A 17,127-nucleotide genomic window follows, 5' to 3' on the forward strand; every position below is an offset into this window, starting at 1 on the left:
TGATGGGGCATGTGTTCATGCACAAATACATTCGTGTGCACATGCAAGTATCTGGGAGCAATGGTCCTAACTAACCTTCAGGATTCACATAGCGTCATATTGACATCATGTCTGATGATGTCATTATCTGCTCCTGCCGACCAGATAGCAGCTGTTGTCCTTGTCCTGGTCTCACATTCCTTATGGACAGTTTCCAAACCATAGAGCATGGAGGCTGCTAGACCAAAGTCTTTCCCAAACTCAGAAGCAAAATCCTACCTGCACAGCACGCTAGCTCTGAGGCTTGTGTGACTGGCCCATGTGCTTCCCACCTGCTTGGTGGCAGTGTGGTGTTGGTTTGTTTTTGGTTTTGTTTTGCATGGCTGGGGGTTGAACTCAGGGCCTGAGTGTGCTAGGCAAGCTCTCCACTGCTGGGACAAACCCTAATCTAGCCCCCAGAGCACACTTTGATTGCAAAACCTACTCTAGAACCCTCCAGGCAAGCAAATGGAAAACTAGGGTCCTGGCCTTGCTGCCTTTTGGGATTGGTGATCTGGGGCAAAGGACTGGAGATGCTAAGGACTTGGCTGACACTGTCCTTTGTTTGAGCTCTGTGGCCCAGTGAGAACATTTGGTGATAGGGAGGCTCTCCCCCTTGTCCTTAGTACAAAATGACACTATCAATGGCTGTAAGCTCCTGGGTATAGCAGGGTGCGGGGGGTGGGGGGGGGGTGGGGGGGTGCGCAGCTTCATGAGAAGGAAAATGTGTAGAAGAAACCATGTGGGCACAGGGGGCCTCCACAGTGTTCACAGGAGCCTGTGTCAGCATGCATGCATGTGAACGTGCATGCGCAAGCATGCTTGTGTGCGGGGGTTCTCTCCTGCCCTTTCTGAGGCCCAGGCAGGAGAAGATGGGAGGTGGTTTGTCTTTTCTGTCTCCCATGTCTCGGTGGGCCTTGCTCTTCTTGCTTCTCACCAGCACAGGCTTCATGCCACACCCCATCTCTGCTCTAGTGGCCCTGGACCGCTCTGACTTCACCGCTCACCAGTCCTGGACCCAAGGTTTCTTCCCTGCTTAACCTCTGCCCCCCTCTAGCCCCAGGGAGCCTGAGACCCAGCTGTGTACTCTCTCCTGGTGTCTGCTTCTACTCCCACGAGCAGCACATGTCACTCAGTCTCTTGGGTGTCTATCAGCATCCCCTGCTAGGCCACTCCTGCTCTACCAGGAAGCCTTTGTCTCCTGGCTGCTATGGCTTGAACGTGGTATGTCCCCATAAACTCTCATGGAGGCTTGGAACTCCATGTAGCTGGGAAGATGAGGCTCACCTGGCCTGTCTGGGTCATGGGCAAAGTGAGTGTCCTTGCTCTTGAGGATAGGTTAGCAGCTCTGAGAGCATGCTGGTATGCAGTGTGGTAGCCCTCCCGCTTCATCTCTGCCAACTGCACCCGCTCACCCCTCCGCTTTCTGCCCTGTGTGGAGGCAGCACTTTGCTCTTGCCAAAAGCCGGGCAGAGGCATGCCCATGCTCTTGAACGCCCCACCTCCAGACCAGTGAGCCAAATAAACTTCCTTTGTTTATAAATCACCTCACCTCAGGTAGTCTGTCGAAGCAATGACCAATGGACCAAGGGCCCAATCACGGGAGACCGTGTCTCTGCTCTAAGAGAAATCTGGAATTTCTGATGAGAGGCTTGAGAGACCGGAGGGTGTGGCTAAAGGATGCTCCCCTAAAGCATCTCTTACCCCACCATTCTAACTGGCCCCCACCCCTACCCCAGCAGGCAGTCCCTGCTTACCTAGTCCCGGGCTGTAAAATCCCTAATGCCTGAAGCTTCCCTTTGAACCACTGTATTTACCCATGGTGCCCTGGGAGTGCCTGCCCTACAGATGGGAGCCTGCTTGGTTTGAGTCCCTGCACCACAGACCCTTCCAGAAAGGCATGCCCTGCAGAGGCGGGTGTGTCCCCACAACTTGCAGGTACGTTCAGAATATGCAGTTTGGTTAGCTTCAAAGCTCATGTTCGTGACATTGCAAAATGCAAATGGTAAACGTCGTATTAAAGCATCTCCAGGGCTGAAAGGATTTAAGCAAAAGAAGAGAGACTATTGGCAAAACATGAAAGTGGACTTCCGTGGGTTCTGAGGAGTCAGAAAGATGTGGGGGAAAGCTGCTTGTAAGGGCAGCCTGCAGCTTGGGCAGGGCTGAGCCAGTCTGCCCTATCTGTGTATTCCCCTGGGATGCCCTGGTGGCTTCAAGCTGCACCTGCCTCTGTGCCCTCAGCTGCTCTGTTCCCGCCATGCCCCTCCCTCCCCTCTATAGCACACAGCCCAGTTTGCCCTGGGCTCAGGGTTTTGCTTTGATCCTGCGCTAAATGCAGAGTGGCTGCTGGCCTCTGGCTGGGCCTCTGCCCCCCACTAAGGTTGGAAGCTGGAAGCTTCCGCTATTCTTGGCAAAGCTGTTGCTATTCAGTGCCGCTCACAGGAACAGACTGTGACCTAAAACTGTCTGTGCCGCAAAACTAAATACTCAGAGATTTTGCCACCAGGAGTGGTGGGACCAGCCAAGGGCCTTCAAAGTCAAAAGGGGATAGATACTATGTCTGTCTCCACCCGATCCCCTCAACCCCAGTCAGAGCCAAGTTACCTTGCTACACCAGGGACCTGGAGACCCACAGACACTGACTGATCAGAGCAGGGGAGTTGTGGCCCCTGGAGAGGACTGCTGTGGGCACCCTGGTTATCCCCCTCAACAGCCCAGACTCAACCCACACCCAGGCTTTCCTCAGGAACACTGGGGGCTATGGAAGCAGTTGAGGGCCCAGACCACCCAGGAAGATGTAGCATACAGAAGGGACAGGCACTCGGGCACTGGGGTCAGGGCCACACTAGGCTGTCTTTCATGGAGCCCTGGCCCTGGGCGACCCCTCCCAGCAGGCACATGCCGTGCAGATCGGGTGTCGTCTGTGGCGTCTTGCGCTAGAGGACTCAGGCTCCTTACCAGAAATGACTGGAAGAGCTGGAAGGCGCCGACAAGCCAGATGTACAGGTGGGAGTGCACCTGGGTGGAGGTGCCATTGAAGGTGTTGGCCACCACGAGGAAGGAGTAGGGCCCCACGGTGAAGAACTCCCAGTCATAGGCACCGGACGTGGCAATAGACTGGTTGGCTTCGAAGAGCTGGCTGCTGGGGTTCCACCTGTAGACCACGCTGTCGATGTTGTGGTTGTCCCCTGGAACCAAGGTCAGTGCTGGGGGAGGGGGGCTGTTCCTTAGGTTTCACAGCTGCTTGCAGGGCACAGCTTGGGCAGGGCACAGACCGCTACTATGCATATTCCCTGTATATCCAAGGCCCTCCCTTGCCCCACCCCTCAGGCAACCTCTGTCACCCAGCCTCTGGGTAACATGCCTCGATTCTGCATGCCTGCTGTTCCCAGAAGAAAAAGCCTGTGGGTCCAGATGGTCCACAGGCCTGCCCTGGCCTTCCACCATCTAAGCCCTGCTCACTTCCTGCCTTGGCTCTTTCCTGCCCTAATAGGTCAGACTTTCTCACATCACTCTCTCTTTGTCTGAAACTTCTCCCCCATGGTGTCCCTGGAAGTCTTCCATGAATAGTGAGTGCTCCCCAGGCATTTCTTCCTCATGATGCTCTCCAGAAACGCCCCCTTGTGGTGCTCCCTGGAGGCCCTCCCCCATGATACTCCTTGGATGCCTCTCCTGTGGTGTCCCCAGGAGGCCCTCCCCCATAATGCTCCTTGGATGCCTGTCCTGTGGTGTTTTCTGGAGACCCTCCCCTATGATCCTTCCCTTCATGGTGTTCCCTAGAGGAGACCCTGGGGCTCCTCTCCCATGGCCCTTCCTTGAAGGTCTTCCCCATGGTCTTCCTTTTCAGTGCCTGCTGGAGCACTTACCCTGTGGGGTACTCTGTTGTTGGGGGTCTTGGGCTCCCCTAAACCCTGAGTGCAATGGCTGCTACTTCACCCCCAGGCTGTCTGGTGCGCTTCACACTTGGGTGGATACTGAGCTATGAAGTCTCTGGGGAGATGACTCAGCAACCCTACAGCTGCTCCTGAGACAGTCCATCCTTGGAGTTCCAGGATTGAGGAGACTTAGCTACCACCATGGCAAGAGCCTCACTCAGACACCAGATTTCCCAGTACTCCCAGGCTGTGCCACCTGACTTATGGTCAGTATGCCATCTGCTAACTGTGCTGACTCCTCCTCAAAATTACGAGGGAAGTTGCTGGATACAGTCCACAGCGGGGCTCAGTGGCTTCTCTGGTGGGCAGGAACCACATGGCTTCCCTGCTCTCCTAACCTAGGTGGACCGCAGTTGTGATGGAGTTTATGTGGACTACCTCTGACCATATATTTCAGGGGTAAGTTGCAGGAAATGGACCACGCATGACTTAGTGTTTGTGTGTGTGTGTGTGTGTGTGTGTGTGTGTGTGTGTGTGTGTGTGCGCGCGCGCTGCATATGTATGTGTGTCACGTCCATGTGGAGGCTAGAAGCCAATCTCCAGTGTCATTCCTTAGGGACACTGTCCACCTTGTCTTTTTCAGAGAATGCTTCTCAGTGGCCTGGGAATCACCAATCCGGCTATACTGGCTGCAGTGAGTCCCTGGGACCCTCTGCCCTAGTGCTGGCATTACAAAGGCATGTTCAGCCATTTGTCTTAAGTTCTGCGTGTCAAACCCAGGCTCTCGTGCTTGTAAGACAAGCACTTACTCACAGAACCATTTCCCAGCCCCAACTTAATACTTTTTTTTTTTTTTTTTTTTTTTTTTTTTTTTTTTTTTTTTTTTTGAGACAGGGTTTCTCTGTAGTTTTGCGCCTTTCCTGGAACTCACTTTGTAGACCAGGCTGGCCTCGAACTCACAGAGATCCACCTGGCTCTGCCTCCCGAGTGCTGGGATTAAAGGCGTGCGCCACCACCGCCCGGCTCCAACTTAATACTTTTTAATGAGATGAAAATCCACCCTTGCACACAGACTATGGAATGATTCCCTTCCAGGTCAAAGGTCACATGTGTCCTACCTTCTCGGTGGTTGGCTACCACCAGGAAGTGCTCTCCATCCACCTTAAAGGCCTCCCAGTCACGGGCACTGTGGGTGGCGATCCTCTGGTAAAGGGTGAACTTCAGCTTTCTGGGGCTCCACTTGTAGATGACTGAGAACTCTTGACCCCTTTCATTTGGCCCAAAGTTAGCCACGGCCAGGAAGATCTGGAAGAGAAACATTATCCTTGGTTGGCACCAGACCAGGAGTCCATCTACAGGTTTCCAAACCTCAGGGTCTCTCCCACGTTCACAGGGAAGGGTATGGGGACAGACCGAGTAAACACCCAAGTGCTGTTAATGGGACACACTCAGCGCTCCCATGCATGGTTGTGTGGCTTTCCCGGGGACAGAAAGCATGGTTTTCAGTTCACGAGTGATGTGTGCGCATTGCCCATATACAAATGAGAGCATGCATTCATTTAGGGACAAAACGCTTCCTTCCCTTGTTTTTCTGTTTTCCAATATTTCTCGAATGCTAAAATAGCGTCTTTTTTTTTTTAAATCACAAAGAAAATGAAAAGCCTTTCAGATGTCATTAGGAAATAATCAACTGGTAACACTTGCCCCTCTGAACCTGGACACGTGTCCCTATCGGGAGAGAGCAGGCTTTACTTGTTTTGTCCCCAGTGTCTGGCATGGGCCCTCTGCTGGGCCGGAGCCCTTGGAGATAGCCATACAACGCTGTATCCAGGACAATGTCCTGCCATGCAGGCTGCAGGAATTGGGAAGAAAACATTCCTTTCTCCTGTCGTGGTGCCAATGCCCTCTCCTTGAACAGGTCCTCTGCTCACTGCAGCCCAGGTGGAAGGAACTGCCCGTGGCCAACTCTCAGGCCCTTGGCCTCCAGGGACCTGCTACTAACATCCACTTATGCGTCATGTGTGGCCAGCGTGGTAGGGTGAGAAGTAAGATGCTCACTCTGCAATGCTATCTGTGTTACGACTGGCCCTGGGAGGTCATCCAACAGTTAGTGTTTTTTTGAAACAGGGTCTCATGTAGCCCAGGCTGGCCTCAAACTCTCTATGGAGCTGAGGATGGTGTTTGAACTTCTGATCCTCCTGCCTCCATTCCCTGAGTGCTAGGATTATAAGTGTGAGACATCACACCCAGTTTATGCGGTGCTGGGGACCGAACCTAAGGATGTGTGCATGCTAGGCAAGCACTCTATCAACCAAGCCATATTCCTGGCTCCAATCTTAGCACTTTTGATTTGTAGTGAGTTAGCACAGGACCAGCCAGACTTTCAAGCTGGTACCACCTCTGCCTTGTGGGAAGCTGAGCAGGATCCTTATAGGCACACTCCTACAGCCTAAAACCTATAACTTTGAGCATCCCCTCACCCCCACCACTTAGCAAGGGCTTGGAACCCCGAGAGATGCACTGACCTGCAGAGTTCCAGCCTGTGGACCCCATGGAGGTGCCCATCAACAAGGAAGGGGAAGTCACCTGTACAGACTTGCCTTTTTCCCAATGGTGAAATGTCGCCACGACTGTGCCTGGTGTGTGGCAATGTTCTGATAGGACACAAATTTCCCATCTGTCCATTTGTAGATGGCTGATCTAGCCTTCCGATTGGCTGTCGCTGCGAAGAGTCCCACCCCGGGGATGTTGAACACCTCGATGCCCAGGGTCTCTGAGTTGGTGTGCAGACTCTGATGTTCTTCTACGTAGTCCAGCTTGGTCTTGGCTTGGAATGGGAGGATGGGGACCTAGTCAGTGTGCATAGGAATGGAGCTGGGGGTTCTCCTGGGAGTGGCTTTTGGGACCCTGCCATGACTCGGCTCCTAGGCTTGTGTCCAGGGCCCTGGAATTTATGAAGGAGATGGAGCCCCATTTTATCCTCTTGGGAAAGGACCATCAAAGGGAGGCTGCTCCTGTTCACTAGGGGCTTTGGGGCCTGTGTGGCCCCAGACTCAAACAGGACAAAAGGGAGGTCTGAGTGTCTGTGCTGCACTCTCTTTCTGCTATCTATCAGGGAAGGGTTGCTGAGAGAAACCAGCCATGCGACCCTCATGGCTCACCCAGGATATGCTTATTTCTAGGTTGAACACACAGGTTTGCCACACTTGCTAGAGTTCTGAGAACAGCTTTGGGGATGGGCATGCCTATTCTAGGGAGGGAGACATCCTGGCTTGCCTGGGTTGTTCTGGTGGCCACCTGCTCCAGATGTTATTACTGGAGTGGTGGCTTTCTACTCTCTGAAGTGGCCCTTACAGATGCATGGAACTCTAAGCCTTTTATGGCAGCCTTTTCCTAATGGAGATACATCCAGCTGCTCTGTGTGCTTAGGATGTAAATTCTGGGTCCAGCCTCACCTGTCAACACGGAGACCCACTCGCTGTCCGCACACAGGTAGAGCCCCTTTCGGGCGGCATCAAACCAGAACTGGACACCCCGTGCCTTGGTGCATGGCGGCCGGGATCCCAGGGTTACTTTCATGTCGGCTTCTGTGGGGAAGACCAGGCAACAGTGTCTGGTATATCAGGACTCCCGAGATAAGAACTCTGTGCAAGGGGTCCAAGCCCAGTGGTTCTGTCTTTACCTTTCTTGTGACTGAAGGGAGCCCCAGACAGCACAGGACACTGGACATAGGGTGGGCACCCCTGAGGTCCCAGGCATAATGCTTCCTATGTGGCTGGCTGACCACACCCACCTTCTACCTGGATGGCGTGTCTCTCTGTCCCTTTTCTGTCACCCCACGGACATCCTCAATAGCCATACACTTCTCTACTCTTCCCTGGGAGCCTGCCTCTTCTCAGCAGCAGGAGCTAAGCTAAGGGCAGTATTCTGGGGTCTGTGTTTTGATCTCACCACCATTGGTACCAACACTGGTCTCATGCCAGGCCTCCTGGCTTTATGGGGACAGCTCCATCAGCATCAGGCAGCGATGTAACACAGTAAAACCTAAATGCCCGATGTATTCGAATGGGAATTTCCATTATTTATTACGTGAGAATCATAAGCTTGGGGACCAGGCTGTCCTTCGCCTCATCTTCGTTCCACAGAGCAGGGGTATATGGGGAGTTGGGGAGGGACTCTCAGACTCTGTACAGTTGAGGGTATGATTTTAATAAATGGCTCGACCCTGCAATCCAACATTAGGATGGAGCAGATATGAATCAGAGAAAGCATATCCAGGAGATGCCAAGGGTTGGAGGGCTGGTGGGAAACAGAGCTAGGTCTTTGTGTGAGCTGGGCTTTGGGATAAGCTGGAGGGAGTGGCTGGGAGACATGGACAATTGCTGCCTAGTGAGCCAGAGGAGGGAGCCTTCCTGATGTGAGCCATGTCTACCATCTGCCCAGAAGACCAATAAAGGCACACGGTCTGCCTGTAGGCTATGTAAGTACAGGCTTTCAAGGGAGGGACAGGTTAGTGGTTCTGGCCTTTCTGATGGCCCTGAGTGACAACTGCCCTTCTGCGACTGAGAGATACACACTGGAAAGGCTGAGGAAGGAGCCAGTGCTCTCAGACGTTGCTGGGGTGGGAAGCAAGCCCCGCCTACTAACCATAGGGATATTTCAGCACCTCATTATCATCAGGCTTCTCGGTGAGCCTCTTCAGCACCTGGGGGATGGACAGCTCAGCCAGCCTGGCGTTCCTGCTGGGACACAGCCTTGGGGTGGCATCTGAGCCTGGCAGCAGAACCAGTTGCCTTATCAGGCCCTGCAGAGGGAGAAAGTGAGGTTCCACTGATATCTCCAGTTGCTGGAGAACTGGGCCCATATGGCCCAATGGGTCTAGCCTGCAGTGTGGGAATGGGTTATTGGGAAGACACCAGGAGTGACAGCAGACAATTGCTCTTAGTGAAGAAGGGACTGTCTACACAGAACTAGAGTGACCAGGCCACATTGCTTTTCCATCTGACCCAGCTACTCTTCCATTCCTTCCTTCACTATCCACCCACCATTGATTCATTCATTCATCTCTCTCTCTCCCTCTATCTATTGTCCATCCACCTACCCTCCTACCATTCATCCATCTGCCCAGCTACCCATGTCCATTCATTGTTATCTTCTATCATCCATTCACCTACCCACTTACCACCCATCTGTCTGCCAGCCCACCCATGTCCATTCATTAATAACCAATCAGTCCACCTACCTATTCATCTCTCTATCCATTCACTCACCCACCCACCCATCTACCCACCCATCCAACATACATCTAGCCACCCAGGCATCAACCCTTGCATGCATGCATGCATCCATCTATCCATCATCACCCACCCATCCACGCTGGATCTATCCACCTATCTGTTTTTCCATTTGCCCATCCAGTCATAACACAAGTGCATTTCCACAGAGTGATTACTATGTGTCAGGTATGGTTGCAGATGCCGAGGACACCACAGGGAACTATAGCTCCTAGCTATGGAGTAGACTCCAGATACCATCCTATCAGTGAGTACACCACAGGTGATGGATGTGTGGGTGAATGGATGGAGAGGTGGATGGGTGTGTGAGTAGATGTATAAGTGGGTGGATCAGTGGATGGGTGGGTAGATGAAAGGATGAATGTGTGAGTGGATCAGTGAATGGGTGGATAGATAAGAGCATGAATGAGTGGATAGATGTGTGGGTGAATGGAAGGATGGGTGGATGTGGATGGGTGAATGGATAGAGGAGTGGATGATGGGTGGGTGGGTATGTGGATGAATGTGTGGGTGGATGAGTGGATGGATGAGTATGTGGATGCATGGATGGGTGGGTGGATGGATGGATGGATGGATGGATGGATGGATGGAGCAGACATACATCAGGACCAGAAAGACTGAGTTTAAGCATCAGTTTATGAGAGTGTTGGGGACAGGCTTCCATGCTAGGAGAACCTGTGAGCAGGGATCCAAGAGTCTCAGGGAAGAGTGTGAGGGACCTGTGGTGGACTCCTCAACACCTTTGTGTTTCTGGTTTTCACTTGGCATAGATGGCAATCTATCATCTAAAGCATGTAACAGGCTGTCCCCACAGCCCTGGGGAAGGGGTGCTGCTGGCAGCCCCTCCACACTCACTGTGAATAGGCCTTTGGTTCTCTTCCGGCTGCCAATGAAGAACCGGGCTCCTCTTACTGATAGGGTGGGTGGGAAGGGAACGTCAGCCATTCTGAAACGTGAGTGGACAGTACTAGTATCACAGACGAGGAAGGGCATACACCCTATTTGCTTATAAAGATAGGGGATGGGTCTCATATGGGAAACAGGCCAGCATCCTGGGGTAGCTATGGTGACAGGTTCCATAGCAATTAGAGGTCCAGGGCCTGCAGAGCAGAACCCGCTCTGAGGCAAAGGAGGACACCTTACCCCTCTGGCTGTAGTGGTCCCAGGCTCCCCAGCTGTGGCCGCATCTCTCTACCTCCATCTCCTTTCCTATTGCATCTGAGCATGCTCACAATCTTTCCCTGCCTCTGTGCCCTCTGCGTCCTCATCAGGAGCTGTCTCACTCAGCTGTCATCTTGACTTGGTTTAAGACCCAGTTGGCAGGTAAAAGCACATTCATAGCCCCCAGTGGACCTGAGCTGGGGCACCCCAGGACAGAGCTCCTGCAGGAATGCATGGTGAGGATACATACAGGGCCTTTTTCCTACCTCCTAGTGAACCTCCAGGACCTTTCCCTGCATCAGGACCCTAACCCACATAGCCATTGTGTGCTTTCACACAGCCCGGGGAGCAGGACAGAATGGTGGCTACAGATAGGAGGGAGGCACCTTGCTGGAAACCCAGGAGTCTCTGGAAAGTGCTGGTTGTGATTGCTATGAAGGTTGAACTCACTGAGGAAGCCGTGAAAGACAGCAGGCCAAGGGAGGGACATGTGGTCAGAGCCTCTGCATGAGATGATATTGGCCTCTCCTATAGCTCCTGCTTCCTCAGCCTTAACCATCTGCTGCAGTGCACCCAGCTCCTGGCCAGGGGTACCAGGCAGCCAGCTCTCCATCCATAGGCCACCTCCACTCTGTGCTAGGCATCCTGGCCCCTGAGCCCAGCCTGCAGCCTTGGTGTTGGCATGCTTTCTCAACCCAAAGGTCTCAGATCTTCCTTGGCCACAGTTTTTCCAATAAATGATTTCTAGCCCCTGATTGGACCCCTCCATTTCATAGAGCAGTGTAGCTGCTCCATAACTCCTGGCTTGATAATGGAATCCTGCCTTCCACAAACTCCTGTCAGGGACCTGCCTTAGGGGCCAGCACCTAAGGCATTCTCCATAGCCTGTCCCAAGTAAAGGATTTGGCAGGGCAGAGGCAGGGGCAGACTTTCCCAGGACCCACTCCCCACTGCACAGTGGCAGAACAGCCCCTGGAATGGGTTGCTAAGATGGCACACAGCATGGTCAATCACTGGGATGCGCATCCTGGTACCTACATGTCTATTGGGAGGCCACAGTCCATGGTGAGGGAAAAGGATCCTTGGGACACAGCCAAGATCAGCGTGTGCCATTGGCTGTCCACGAGGCCGGGGCTCCGGAAGGACACACGGGTCTGCCAGGCACCAGCCAAGTCCTCGGTGAGAAATAGGAAGTGCAGCTGTGTGGGTGAGTACCTCAGGCCGAGCAGGAGTGTGTCCTTCTCCTCCGCCAGCAGGGAGAACAGGTATTCATTCTTCTGTGGAGAGCAGGGCCAGAGATGGGGCAGGGCTGAAGGAAAGGGAGGAGGGAGGGACCAAGAAGGATGGACAAGGCCAAGGGGGTGAAGGGGAGAGGGGAGCAGGACCTGCGAGGGGGTGGGAGAGAGGGTGGGCATAGCAGGAGAGTGGGTGGGACTGAGAGGAGGAAGGTGGGGCCAACCAGGGAGTGGATGGAGCTGATGGCACCCTACCCAGTAGCACTTCTGGGTGGGAATTCAGTATGCCTCCCCACCCCAATCCCCCAGCTGGTTCAGGACAAGCAGCCTAGTCCAAGTGCTCAAGAGAATGTTTTCGGCTTATAGAGAGAAATAGGTCCTGACCTGCTCCATCATGAAGGAGCCAGGAGGACCTCACACTGAGTAAAAGAAACCAGGCCGTAAGGAAAGTGTCTGCTTAGCTTCCCAAAGGCTCTGATTCATGAAGACACAACAATATGGGTGCTAGGGGTTTGGAGGGGGGTTGCAGAGCAAGTAGCCAGTAATTCATAGAACAGCTGAGATTTGCTAGGCAGAATGTGAATGAACTAACTCAGTGCCGCCGAGACGCGCTCACAAAGGCGAGCACAGTAAGTTCTATGTTATGTGTGTTTTTATTATAGTCAGCAAAGCAGAGTGGTAAGTCTGTGATCTCAAAAGCAGGCTTGTCCTTTCCACTGTGGGCTATTTATATCCACACATCTCACCAAGCCGTCCTTAGCCAAACACAGGCTAAAGAGCTGAAAGGTAACTTAGCCCTGGTGATAGTTGAGTGTGTACATGCAGATGTGTGCACACTTACTATTTTCCTTAGCCAGGCTCTGCCCAAGTGAACCTGCATGCCAGTTCCACACCCCTGTTATAAAGAGGGGAGGGCTCTTTCTGCTCCTGTGGTACTCAGTGGGAAAAGAGTGAGTCTGTTTCCTGGGGACTTCCAGGAAATGGTGTGGAGTTTGGGAACTGACAGGTGACAGAAAACAAAACCCTTCCAGTGATGTCCAGGGGATCAGGAGCCACAGTATGCTGAGAGGGAGCTAGGGATGGAGAAATGAGAATGGAGAGGTATAGGGATGGAAGCCCCTGCCCCAACACACACACCAGGTTCATGCTGGTTTGAGCTGTCAAGTGCTCAGCCTGTCCATTTTGTATTTTGTTGCTGTGAGTAAGCACCATGACTTATGGAAGAAAGAGTTGGCTTAGAGTTCCAGAGAGAGAGAGACCATAAAGGTGGGAGATTAATGGCAGCAGGTGACAGGAACAGAATGCCAGAGGTCACATCTCTAACCACAAGCAGAAAACAGAGAGTATGGACCCAAAGTGCATGAAGCTATCAACTCCCAAAGCCTCCGGCAATAACATCCTCAAGCAGCCCCTCAAAGAGAGCCGTCCACCGGAGACCGAGTCTTCGAATAAATGCACCTATTTGGGACATTTTTCATTCAAACAACTGGTGACCCCCAGGGGAGGTGGCTACTGTCCCCCCTAGAAACATTCCTGGCTGAAGAGACGGACATTTACTTGAACTGCAGAGAGCATGAACCAAAACATGAGAGGAAATCCAGGTGGTTAAAAGTTTATTGAAGCCACAGGCTCTGACAAGCTGATGTCAGGGGCAGGTACCCAGAGCAGAGGGACAGGGGGAGGGACAGTGACCCGGAGGATCAGCAGGCCTCCTGGGAAGGAGGAGAAGAAATCAAGTCACAAAGGACAGGTTGGGGATCCATCCTGGGGGACCGTCTATTCCAGATCAGAATCAGACTGAGAGGCTGAGAGGGGCCACAGGGAGGGACCTGAGTCAGCTGGCACCAGGAACAGGCCCATCAGCAGCTGGACTTCTGGCCCGAGGAGAGGCCACAGCAGGCCTGGCGGGAGCAGGCAGGGCGGCAGAGCAGGGACACGCTGGAGCAGGGCTTGCAGCAGCTGGGCTGGCAGGAGGAGGCACAGCAGGAGGAGGTGGGCACACAGCAGGCAGGTCTGCACACAGGGCGGCAGAGCAGGGACACGCTGGAGCAGGGCTTGCAGCAGACAGGCTTGCAGCAGACAGGCTTGCAGCAGACAGGCACACAGCAGGAAGATTGACAGCATGAGGGCTGGCAGCTAGACTGCTGGCAGCATGAGGAGGATCCAGAGCAGATGGGTGTGCAGCAGACAGGCTTGCAGCAGACAGGCACACAGCAGGATGGCTGGCAGCATGAGGATCCAGAGCAGATAGGTGTGCAGCAGATGGGCTTGCAGCAGACAGGCACGCAACAGGAGGATTGACAGCCTGAGGGCTGGCAGCTAGACTGCTGGCAGCATGAGGATCCAGAGCAGATGGGTGTGCAGCAGATGGGCTTGCAGCAAAGAGTCACACAGCAGGACGGCTGGCAGGGGGAGCAGGTACAGCAAGCTGGCTGGCAGCTAGACTGTTGGCAGCATGAGGGTGTGCAGGAAGATTGGCAGCAGGGGCTGGACACACAGCTCACTGGGGTGCAGATGAAGCTCAGGCAGGGGGATGGGGCACAGCAGCTGGGTTGGCAGCAGCTGGGGGTACAGCAGCTGGGCTGGCAGCAGCTGGGGGCACAACAGCTGGGCACACAGCAGCTGGGGGCACAGCAGGTAGGCTCACAGCAGCTCTCTGGGCAGTCGTCCACCTGCCAGGAGGAGTTGGTGCAGGCGTCAGAGCAGACAGACATGGTGGAGGCGGCCATGGCGGGGTTGGCTGGGAGCTGGGAGGTGGGAGCTTGTGAGTTTGTGAGTATGTGAGTGTGTATGTTATGTGCTGTGGTGTCAGCTTTTATACCACACAGGTTATGTTTTCAGCCGGAAGCCTCTAGAACCTTCCTTCCTCATAGGTATTTTAAGTTGCGTCCTGAAAGCCCTTGTTAATCTGTTTATTTACAGGAGAGTCACAGCTCCACAGGGTGTTGGCTAGGGCCTGAGGGTGCTGTGGTACTTGGTCCTCTGAGTGGAGCCTGGGCCATGCTAGATCTGGCTTTGTGCACACACCACATGCCTCTTCCTCCAGGCTGTTCCACTAGGCAGTGAGCAGCAGGAGTTCTAGCCCAGGTGGGCGGGTAGGGTTGTAAAGCCTGCTGGATATATACACCTGGTGGAGAGGTGTGCCTGAACACTGCGGAAGACCATCCTGAGTGTCTCAACATGGCGTAGGTCTGCAGAGAATGAGACAATGAGGAAAACTAGAGGGAGACAGATTCTTCTAGAACACAGGCTTTTCAACAGAGAAGGGGAGCTGTGGAGGAGAAAAGTCCCACAGATGCAGGGACTGTGCCCCTCTGCAAGTGAAACTTCACTGTGGGCCCACAAGCGAAACTTCACCACATGCTGTGTGCCCACATAGGCTGGGAACCTGTGTCTCGAGTGCACAGGGACACTTTGGGAGCATTCAGACAGCCCAGCGCCCAACCTGAGCCTAGTAGGATGGACACCAGGGGAGGGGAGGGGGCTGAGCTTTAGTAAGAGGCTTCTTCGAGCCGGGCGGTGGTGGCGCACGCCTTTAATCCCAGCACTCGGGAGGCAGAGCCAGGCGGATCTCTGTGAGTTCGAGGCCAGCCTGGGCTACCTAGTGAGTTCCAGGAAAGTCACAAAGCTACACAGAGAAACCCTGTCTCAAAAAGCCAAAAAAAGGAAAAAAGAGGCTTCTTCGAGAGCTCCTGACTGCAGAAAGGAGTGTCAAAGCCAGGGACAGCAAAGGAACCCCAGGAACCAGTTGAAGCTTCTAACGCTGAAGGAGCAAGTGAGCCTGCCTCCCTGGACCCACAGAGCCACCGGCCACCCTCCACGCCCCTTTCCTCCCCTCCATTTAAACCATTCTTTGTGGTTTACAATATTCTAACCTTAAGATTCAACCAGCTATTGTATACCTTTTATCTCCTTTTATGGCTCTATAATATTCCATTGTAGTGATTTACCAGTGTATCCATCCAGTGACTGATGGGTATTTGGACTGTCCCCTGTTTACTACAGATATGAATAAAGCTGCTGTCACTGTTGTTTGTGTTTGGTGTTTTGTGTGATGATAATGAGTTTTCTTTTCTCTAGAGGAAATCTCCACGTAGGCTTCTTGGGTCACGTGATGGGTAAATGTTTATCTTCAGGCTCCACTATCGCTGAGAGGCAGGCCATCTGCATTCCACAGTAGTGTGACTGGGTCCCACTCTTCGTTCTTGGTGTTTGTGGTGATAGCTGGCATTGTGTTGAGTGTGTTTCATGGGCCTATCTGCCCAGCTGCCTCGAGTCTGCAGAGTGTCCTACACACAATGTGAGGGAATGTACTCCCCACACTGGGCTTCTCGGCCCCAGTGGCTCTAACAGGCTGTGGGGCTCCTGTACTTGGCATTTCCCTCCGAGACTCTCACCCACTTCACTCCTGCCCAGGCATCTTACTTGGCAAAATGTTTCTTTCGTAGTTATGCCTCTTTTTAAACTTTCTTCTTTTGAGACAAGGTCTCATGTAGCCTAGGCTAGCCTGGAATTCACTGTTTAGCTCAGGATGACTTGGAACTCCTGGTGCTCCTGCCTTCTCCTCCTCCTAAGTAGTGGGATTTCAGGTGTGCCTTACCATGCCTGGCTCATGCCTGTATGGTTTAAAGGTGAAAGTTTAGTACCCATGAGGCCCATCACATCAGCCAGTCTCTTATACAGTCTGCTTCCCACGTTGATCTGAGAAATCTGCCTCACACTAGGGCACACAGTCACTTAGCCTGTATGTGTGTGCATCGTAAAGGTGAAACATGCCCACTCCCTTGCTCTCTTCCTCCCTCTCCTCCTCTCTTCCTCTCCCCTCCCCTCCCCTCTCATAGGTTTACTGAGCACACAGCTGGGGCAGTGACCTGGGCAGTGACAAGGGACCTGTTCTTTGTTATTTATAGATCAGGACCAATGGAAGGGCTCATTGTTGCTTTATGGGAAAATTTTACTGGGAAGTGTGAATTGTCCGTATTTGTTTTTTTTTTTTTTCTTGTGGTGATTATGAGTCTCTCGAAATTACTTATTAATTTAAAAACCAACTTGCAAATTTCTGCAAAGATGTTTACCCAGATTCTGCTAGGAACTGGGAAAGTCTCCAGGTGAGCAGGGGGCACCACTTTCCGATGTATTTAGAAGGCTTTCACGTGAGTTTCATAGTTTCCAAAGCATGCGTTTTTGCAACTCAGGGGCTTAGCTTGGATATGAGGACATCTGTCCCCCAGTGGTGACTGGGATTGGTCGGCTGAGTAGATGTCTGTCCCTTGCTGGAGGTTAAGGAGAAGTCATGGCTCATGGTGATGTCAGTTGTGGGTTCCTAACAGAGTAAGGAAGTCCCCTTGCCTGGGTTTGTGGGGGCGGTGGGCTTTTATTGTGAAAGAGTATTGGGCTGTCCCAGCTCCTTTTCTGCACATATTGATATAATTGTATGATGTTTGCTTTTATTATATCAACGCAATATATTGCATTAGCTGATTTTTCAGATATTAAACCAATGTTTTATTCCAGAGATAAAGCTCACTTAGCCCCAGTGTTAAG

At 52.9% G+C, this 17,127-nt stretch overlaps 2 protein-coding genes across 7 annotated transcripts in view; both read right to left on the reverse strand.

The window, feature by feature from the left end:
* Tspear (thrombospondin type laminin G domain and EAR repeats) overlaps positions 1–17,127 on the reverse strand; it is a 67,560-nt gene that overhangs the window by 9,161 nt on the left and 41,272 nt on the right. The window contains exons 3-9 of the mRNA XM_052744480.1: positions 11,387–11,625; positions 10,043–10,133; positions 8,541–8,697; positions 7,349–7,480; positions 6,494–6,720; positions 5,012–5,198; positions 2,977–3,206 (exon numbers count right to left, since the gene is read on the reverse strand). Of these exons, the coding sequence (XP_052600440.1) occupies positions 2,977–3,206; positions 5,012–5,198; positions 6,494–6,720; positions 7,349–7,480; positions 8,541–8,697; positions 10,043–10,133; positions 11,387–11,625 (1,263 nt within the window). The remainder of the gene's footprint in view (positions 1–2,976; positions 3,207–5,011; positions 5,199–6,493; positions 6,721–7,348; positions 7,481–8,540; positions 8,698–10,042; positions 10,134–11,386; positions 11,626–17,127) is intronic.
* Positions 13,443–14,312, reverse strand: LOC128114509 (keratin-associated protein 10-7-like). Of its 6 annotated transcripts, XM_052744565.1 has the most exons (3): positions 14,197–14,312; positions 13,974–14,130; positions 13,443–13,907 (listed from the first exon to the last, which is right to left on the reverse strand). In XM_052744565.1, exons 1-3 carry the CDS (start codon positions 14,310–14,312, stop codon positions 13,443–13,445), a joined length of 738 nt encoding a protein of 245 aa, XP_052600525.1. The 6 variants fall into 6 exon arrangements, with proteins under 6 accessions (XP_052600525.1, XP_052600523.1, XP_052600522.1 ...); XM_052744563.1 differs by having other exon boundaries at positions 13,443–14,137; positions 14,228–14,312; XM_052744562.1 differs by having other exon boundaries at positions 13,443–14,145; positions 14,227–14,312.

Source organism: Peromyscus californicus, unplaced genomic scaffold, assembly GCF_007827085.1.
Source record: "Peromyscus californicus insignis strain IS unplaced genomic scaffold, ASM782708v3 Scaffold_19__1_contigs__length_69161282, whole genome shotgun sequence".
Taxonomy (NCBI): domain Eukaryota; kingdom Metazoa; phylum Chordata; class Mammalia; order Rodentia; family Cricetidae; genus Peromyscus; species Peromyscus californicus.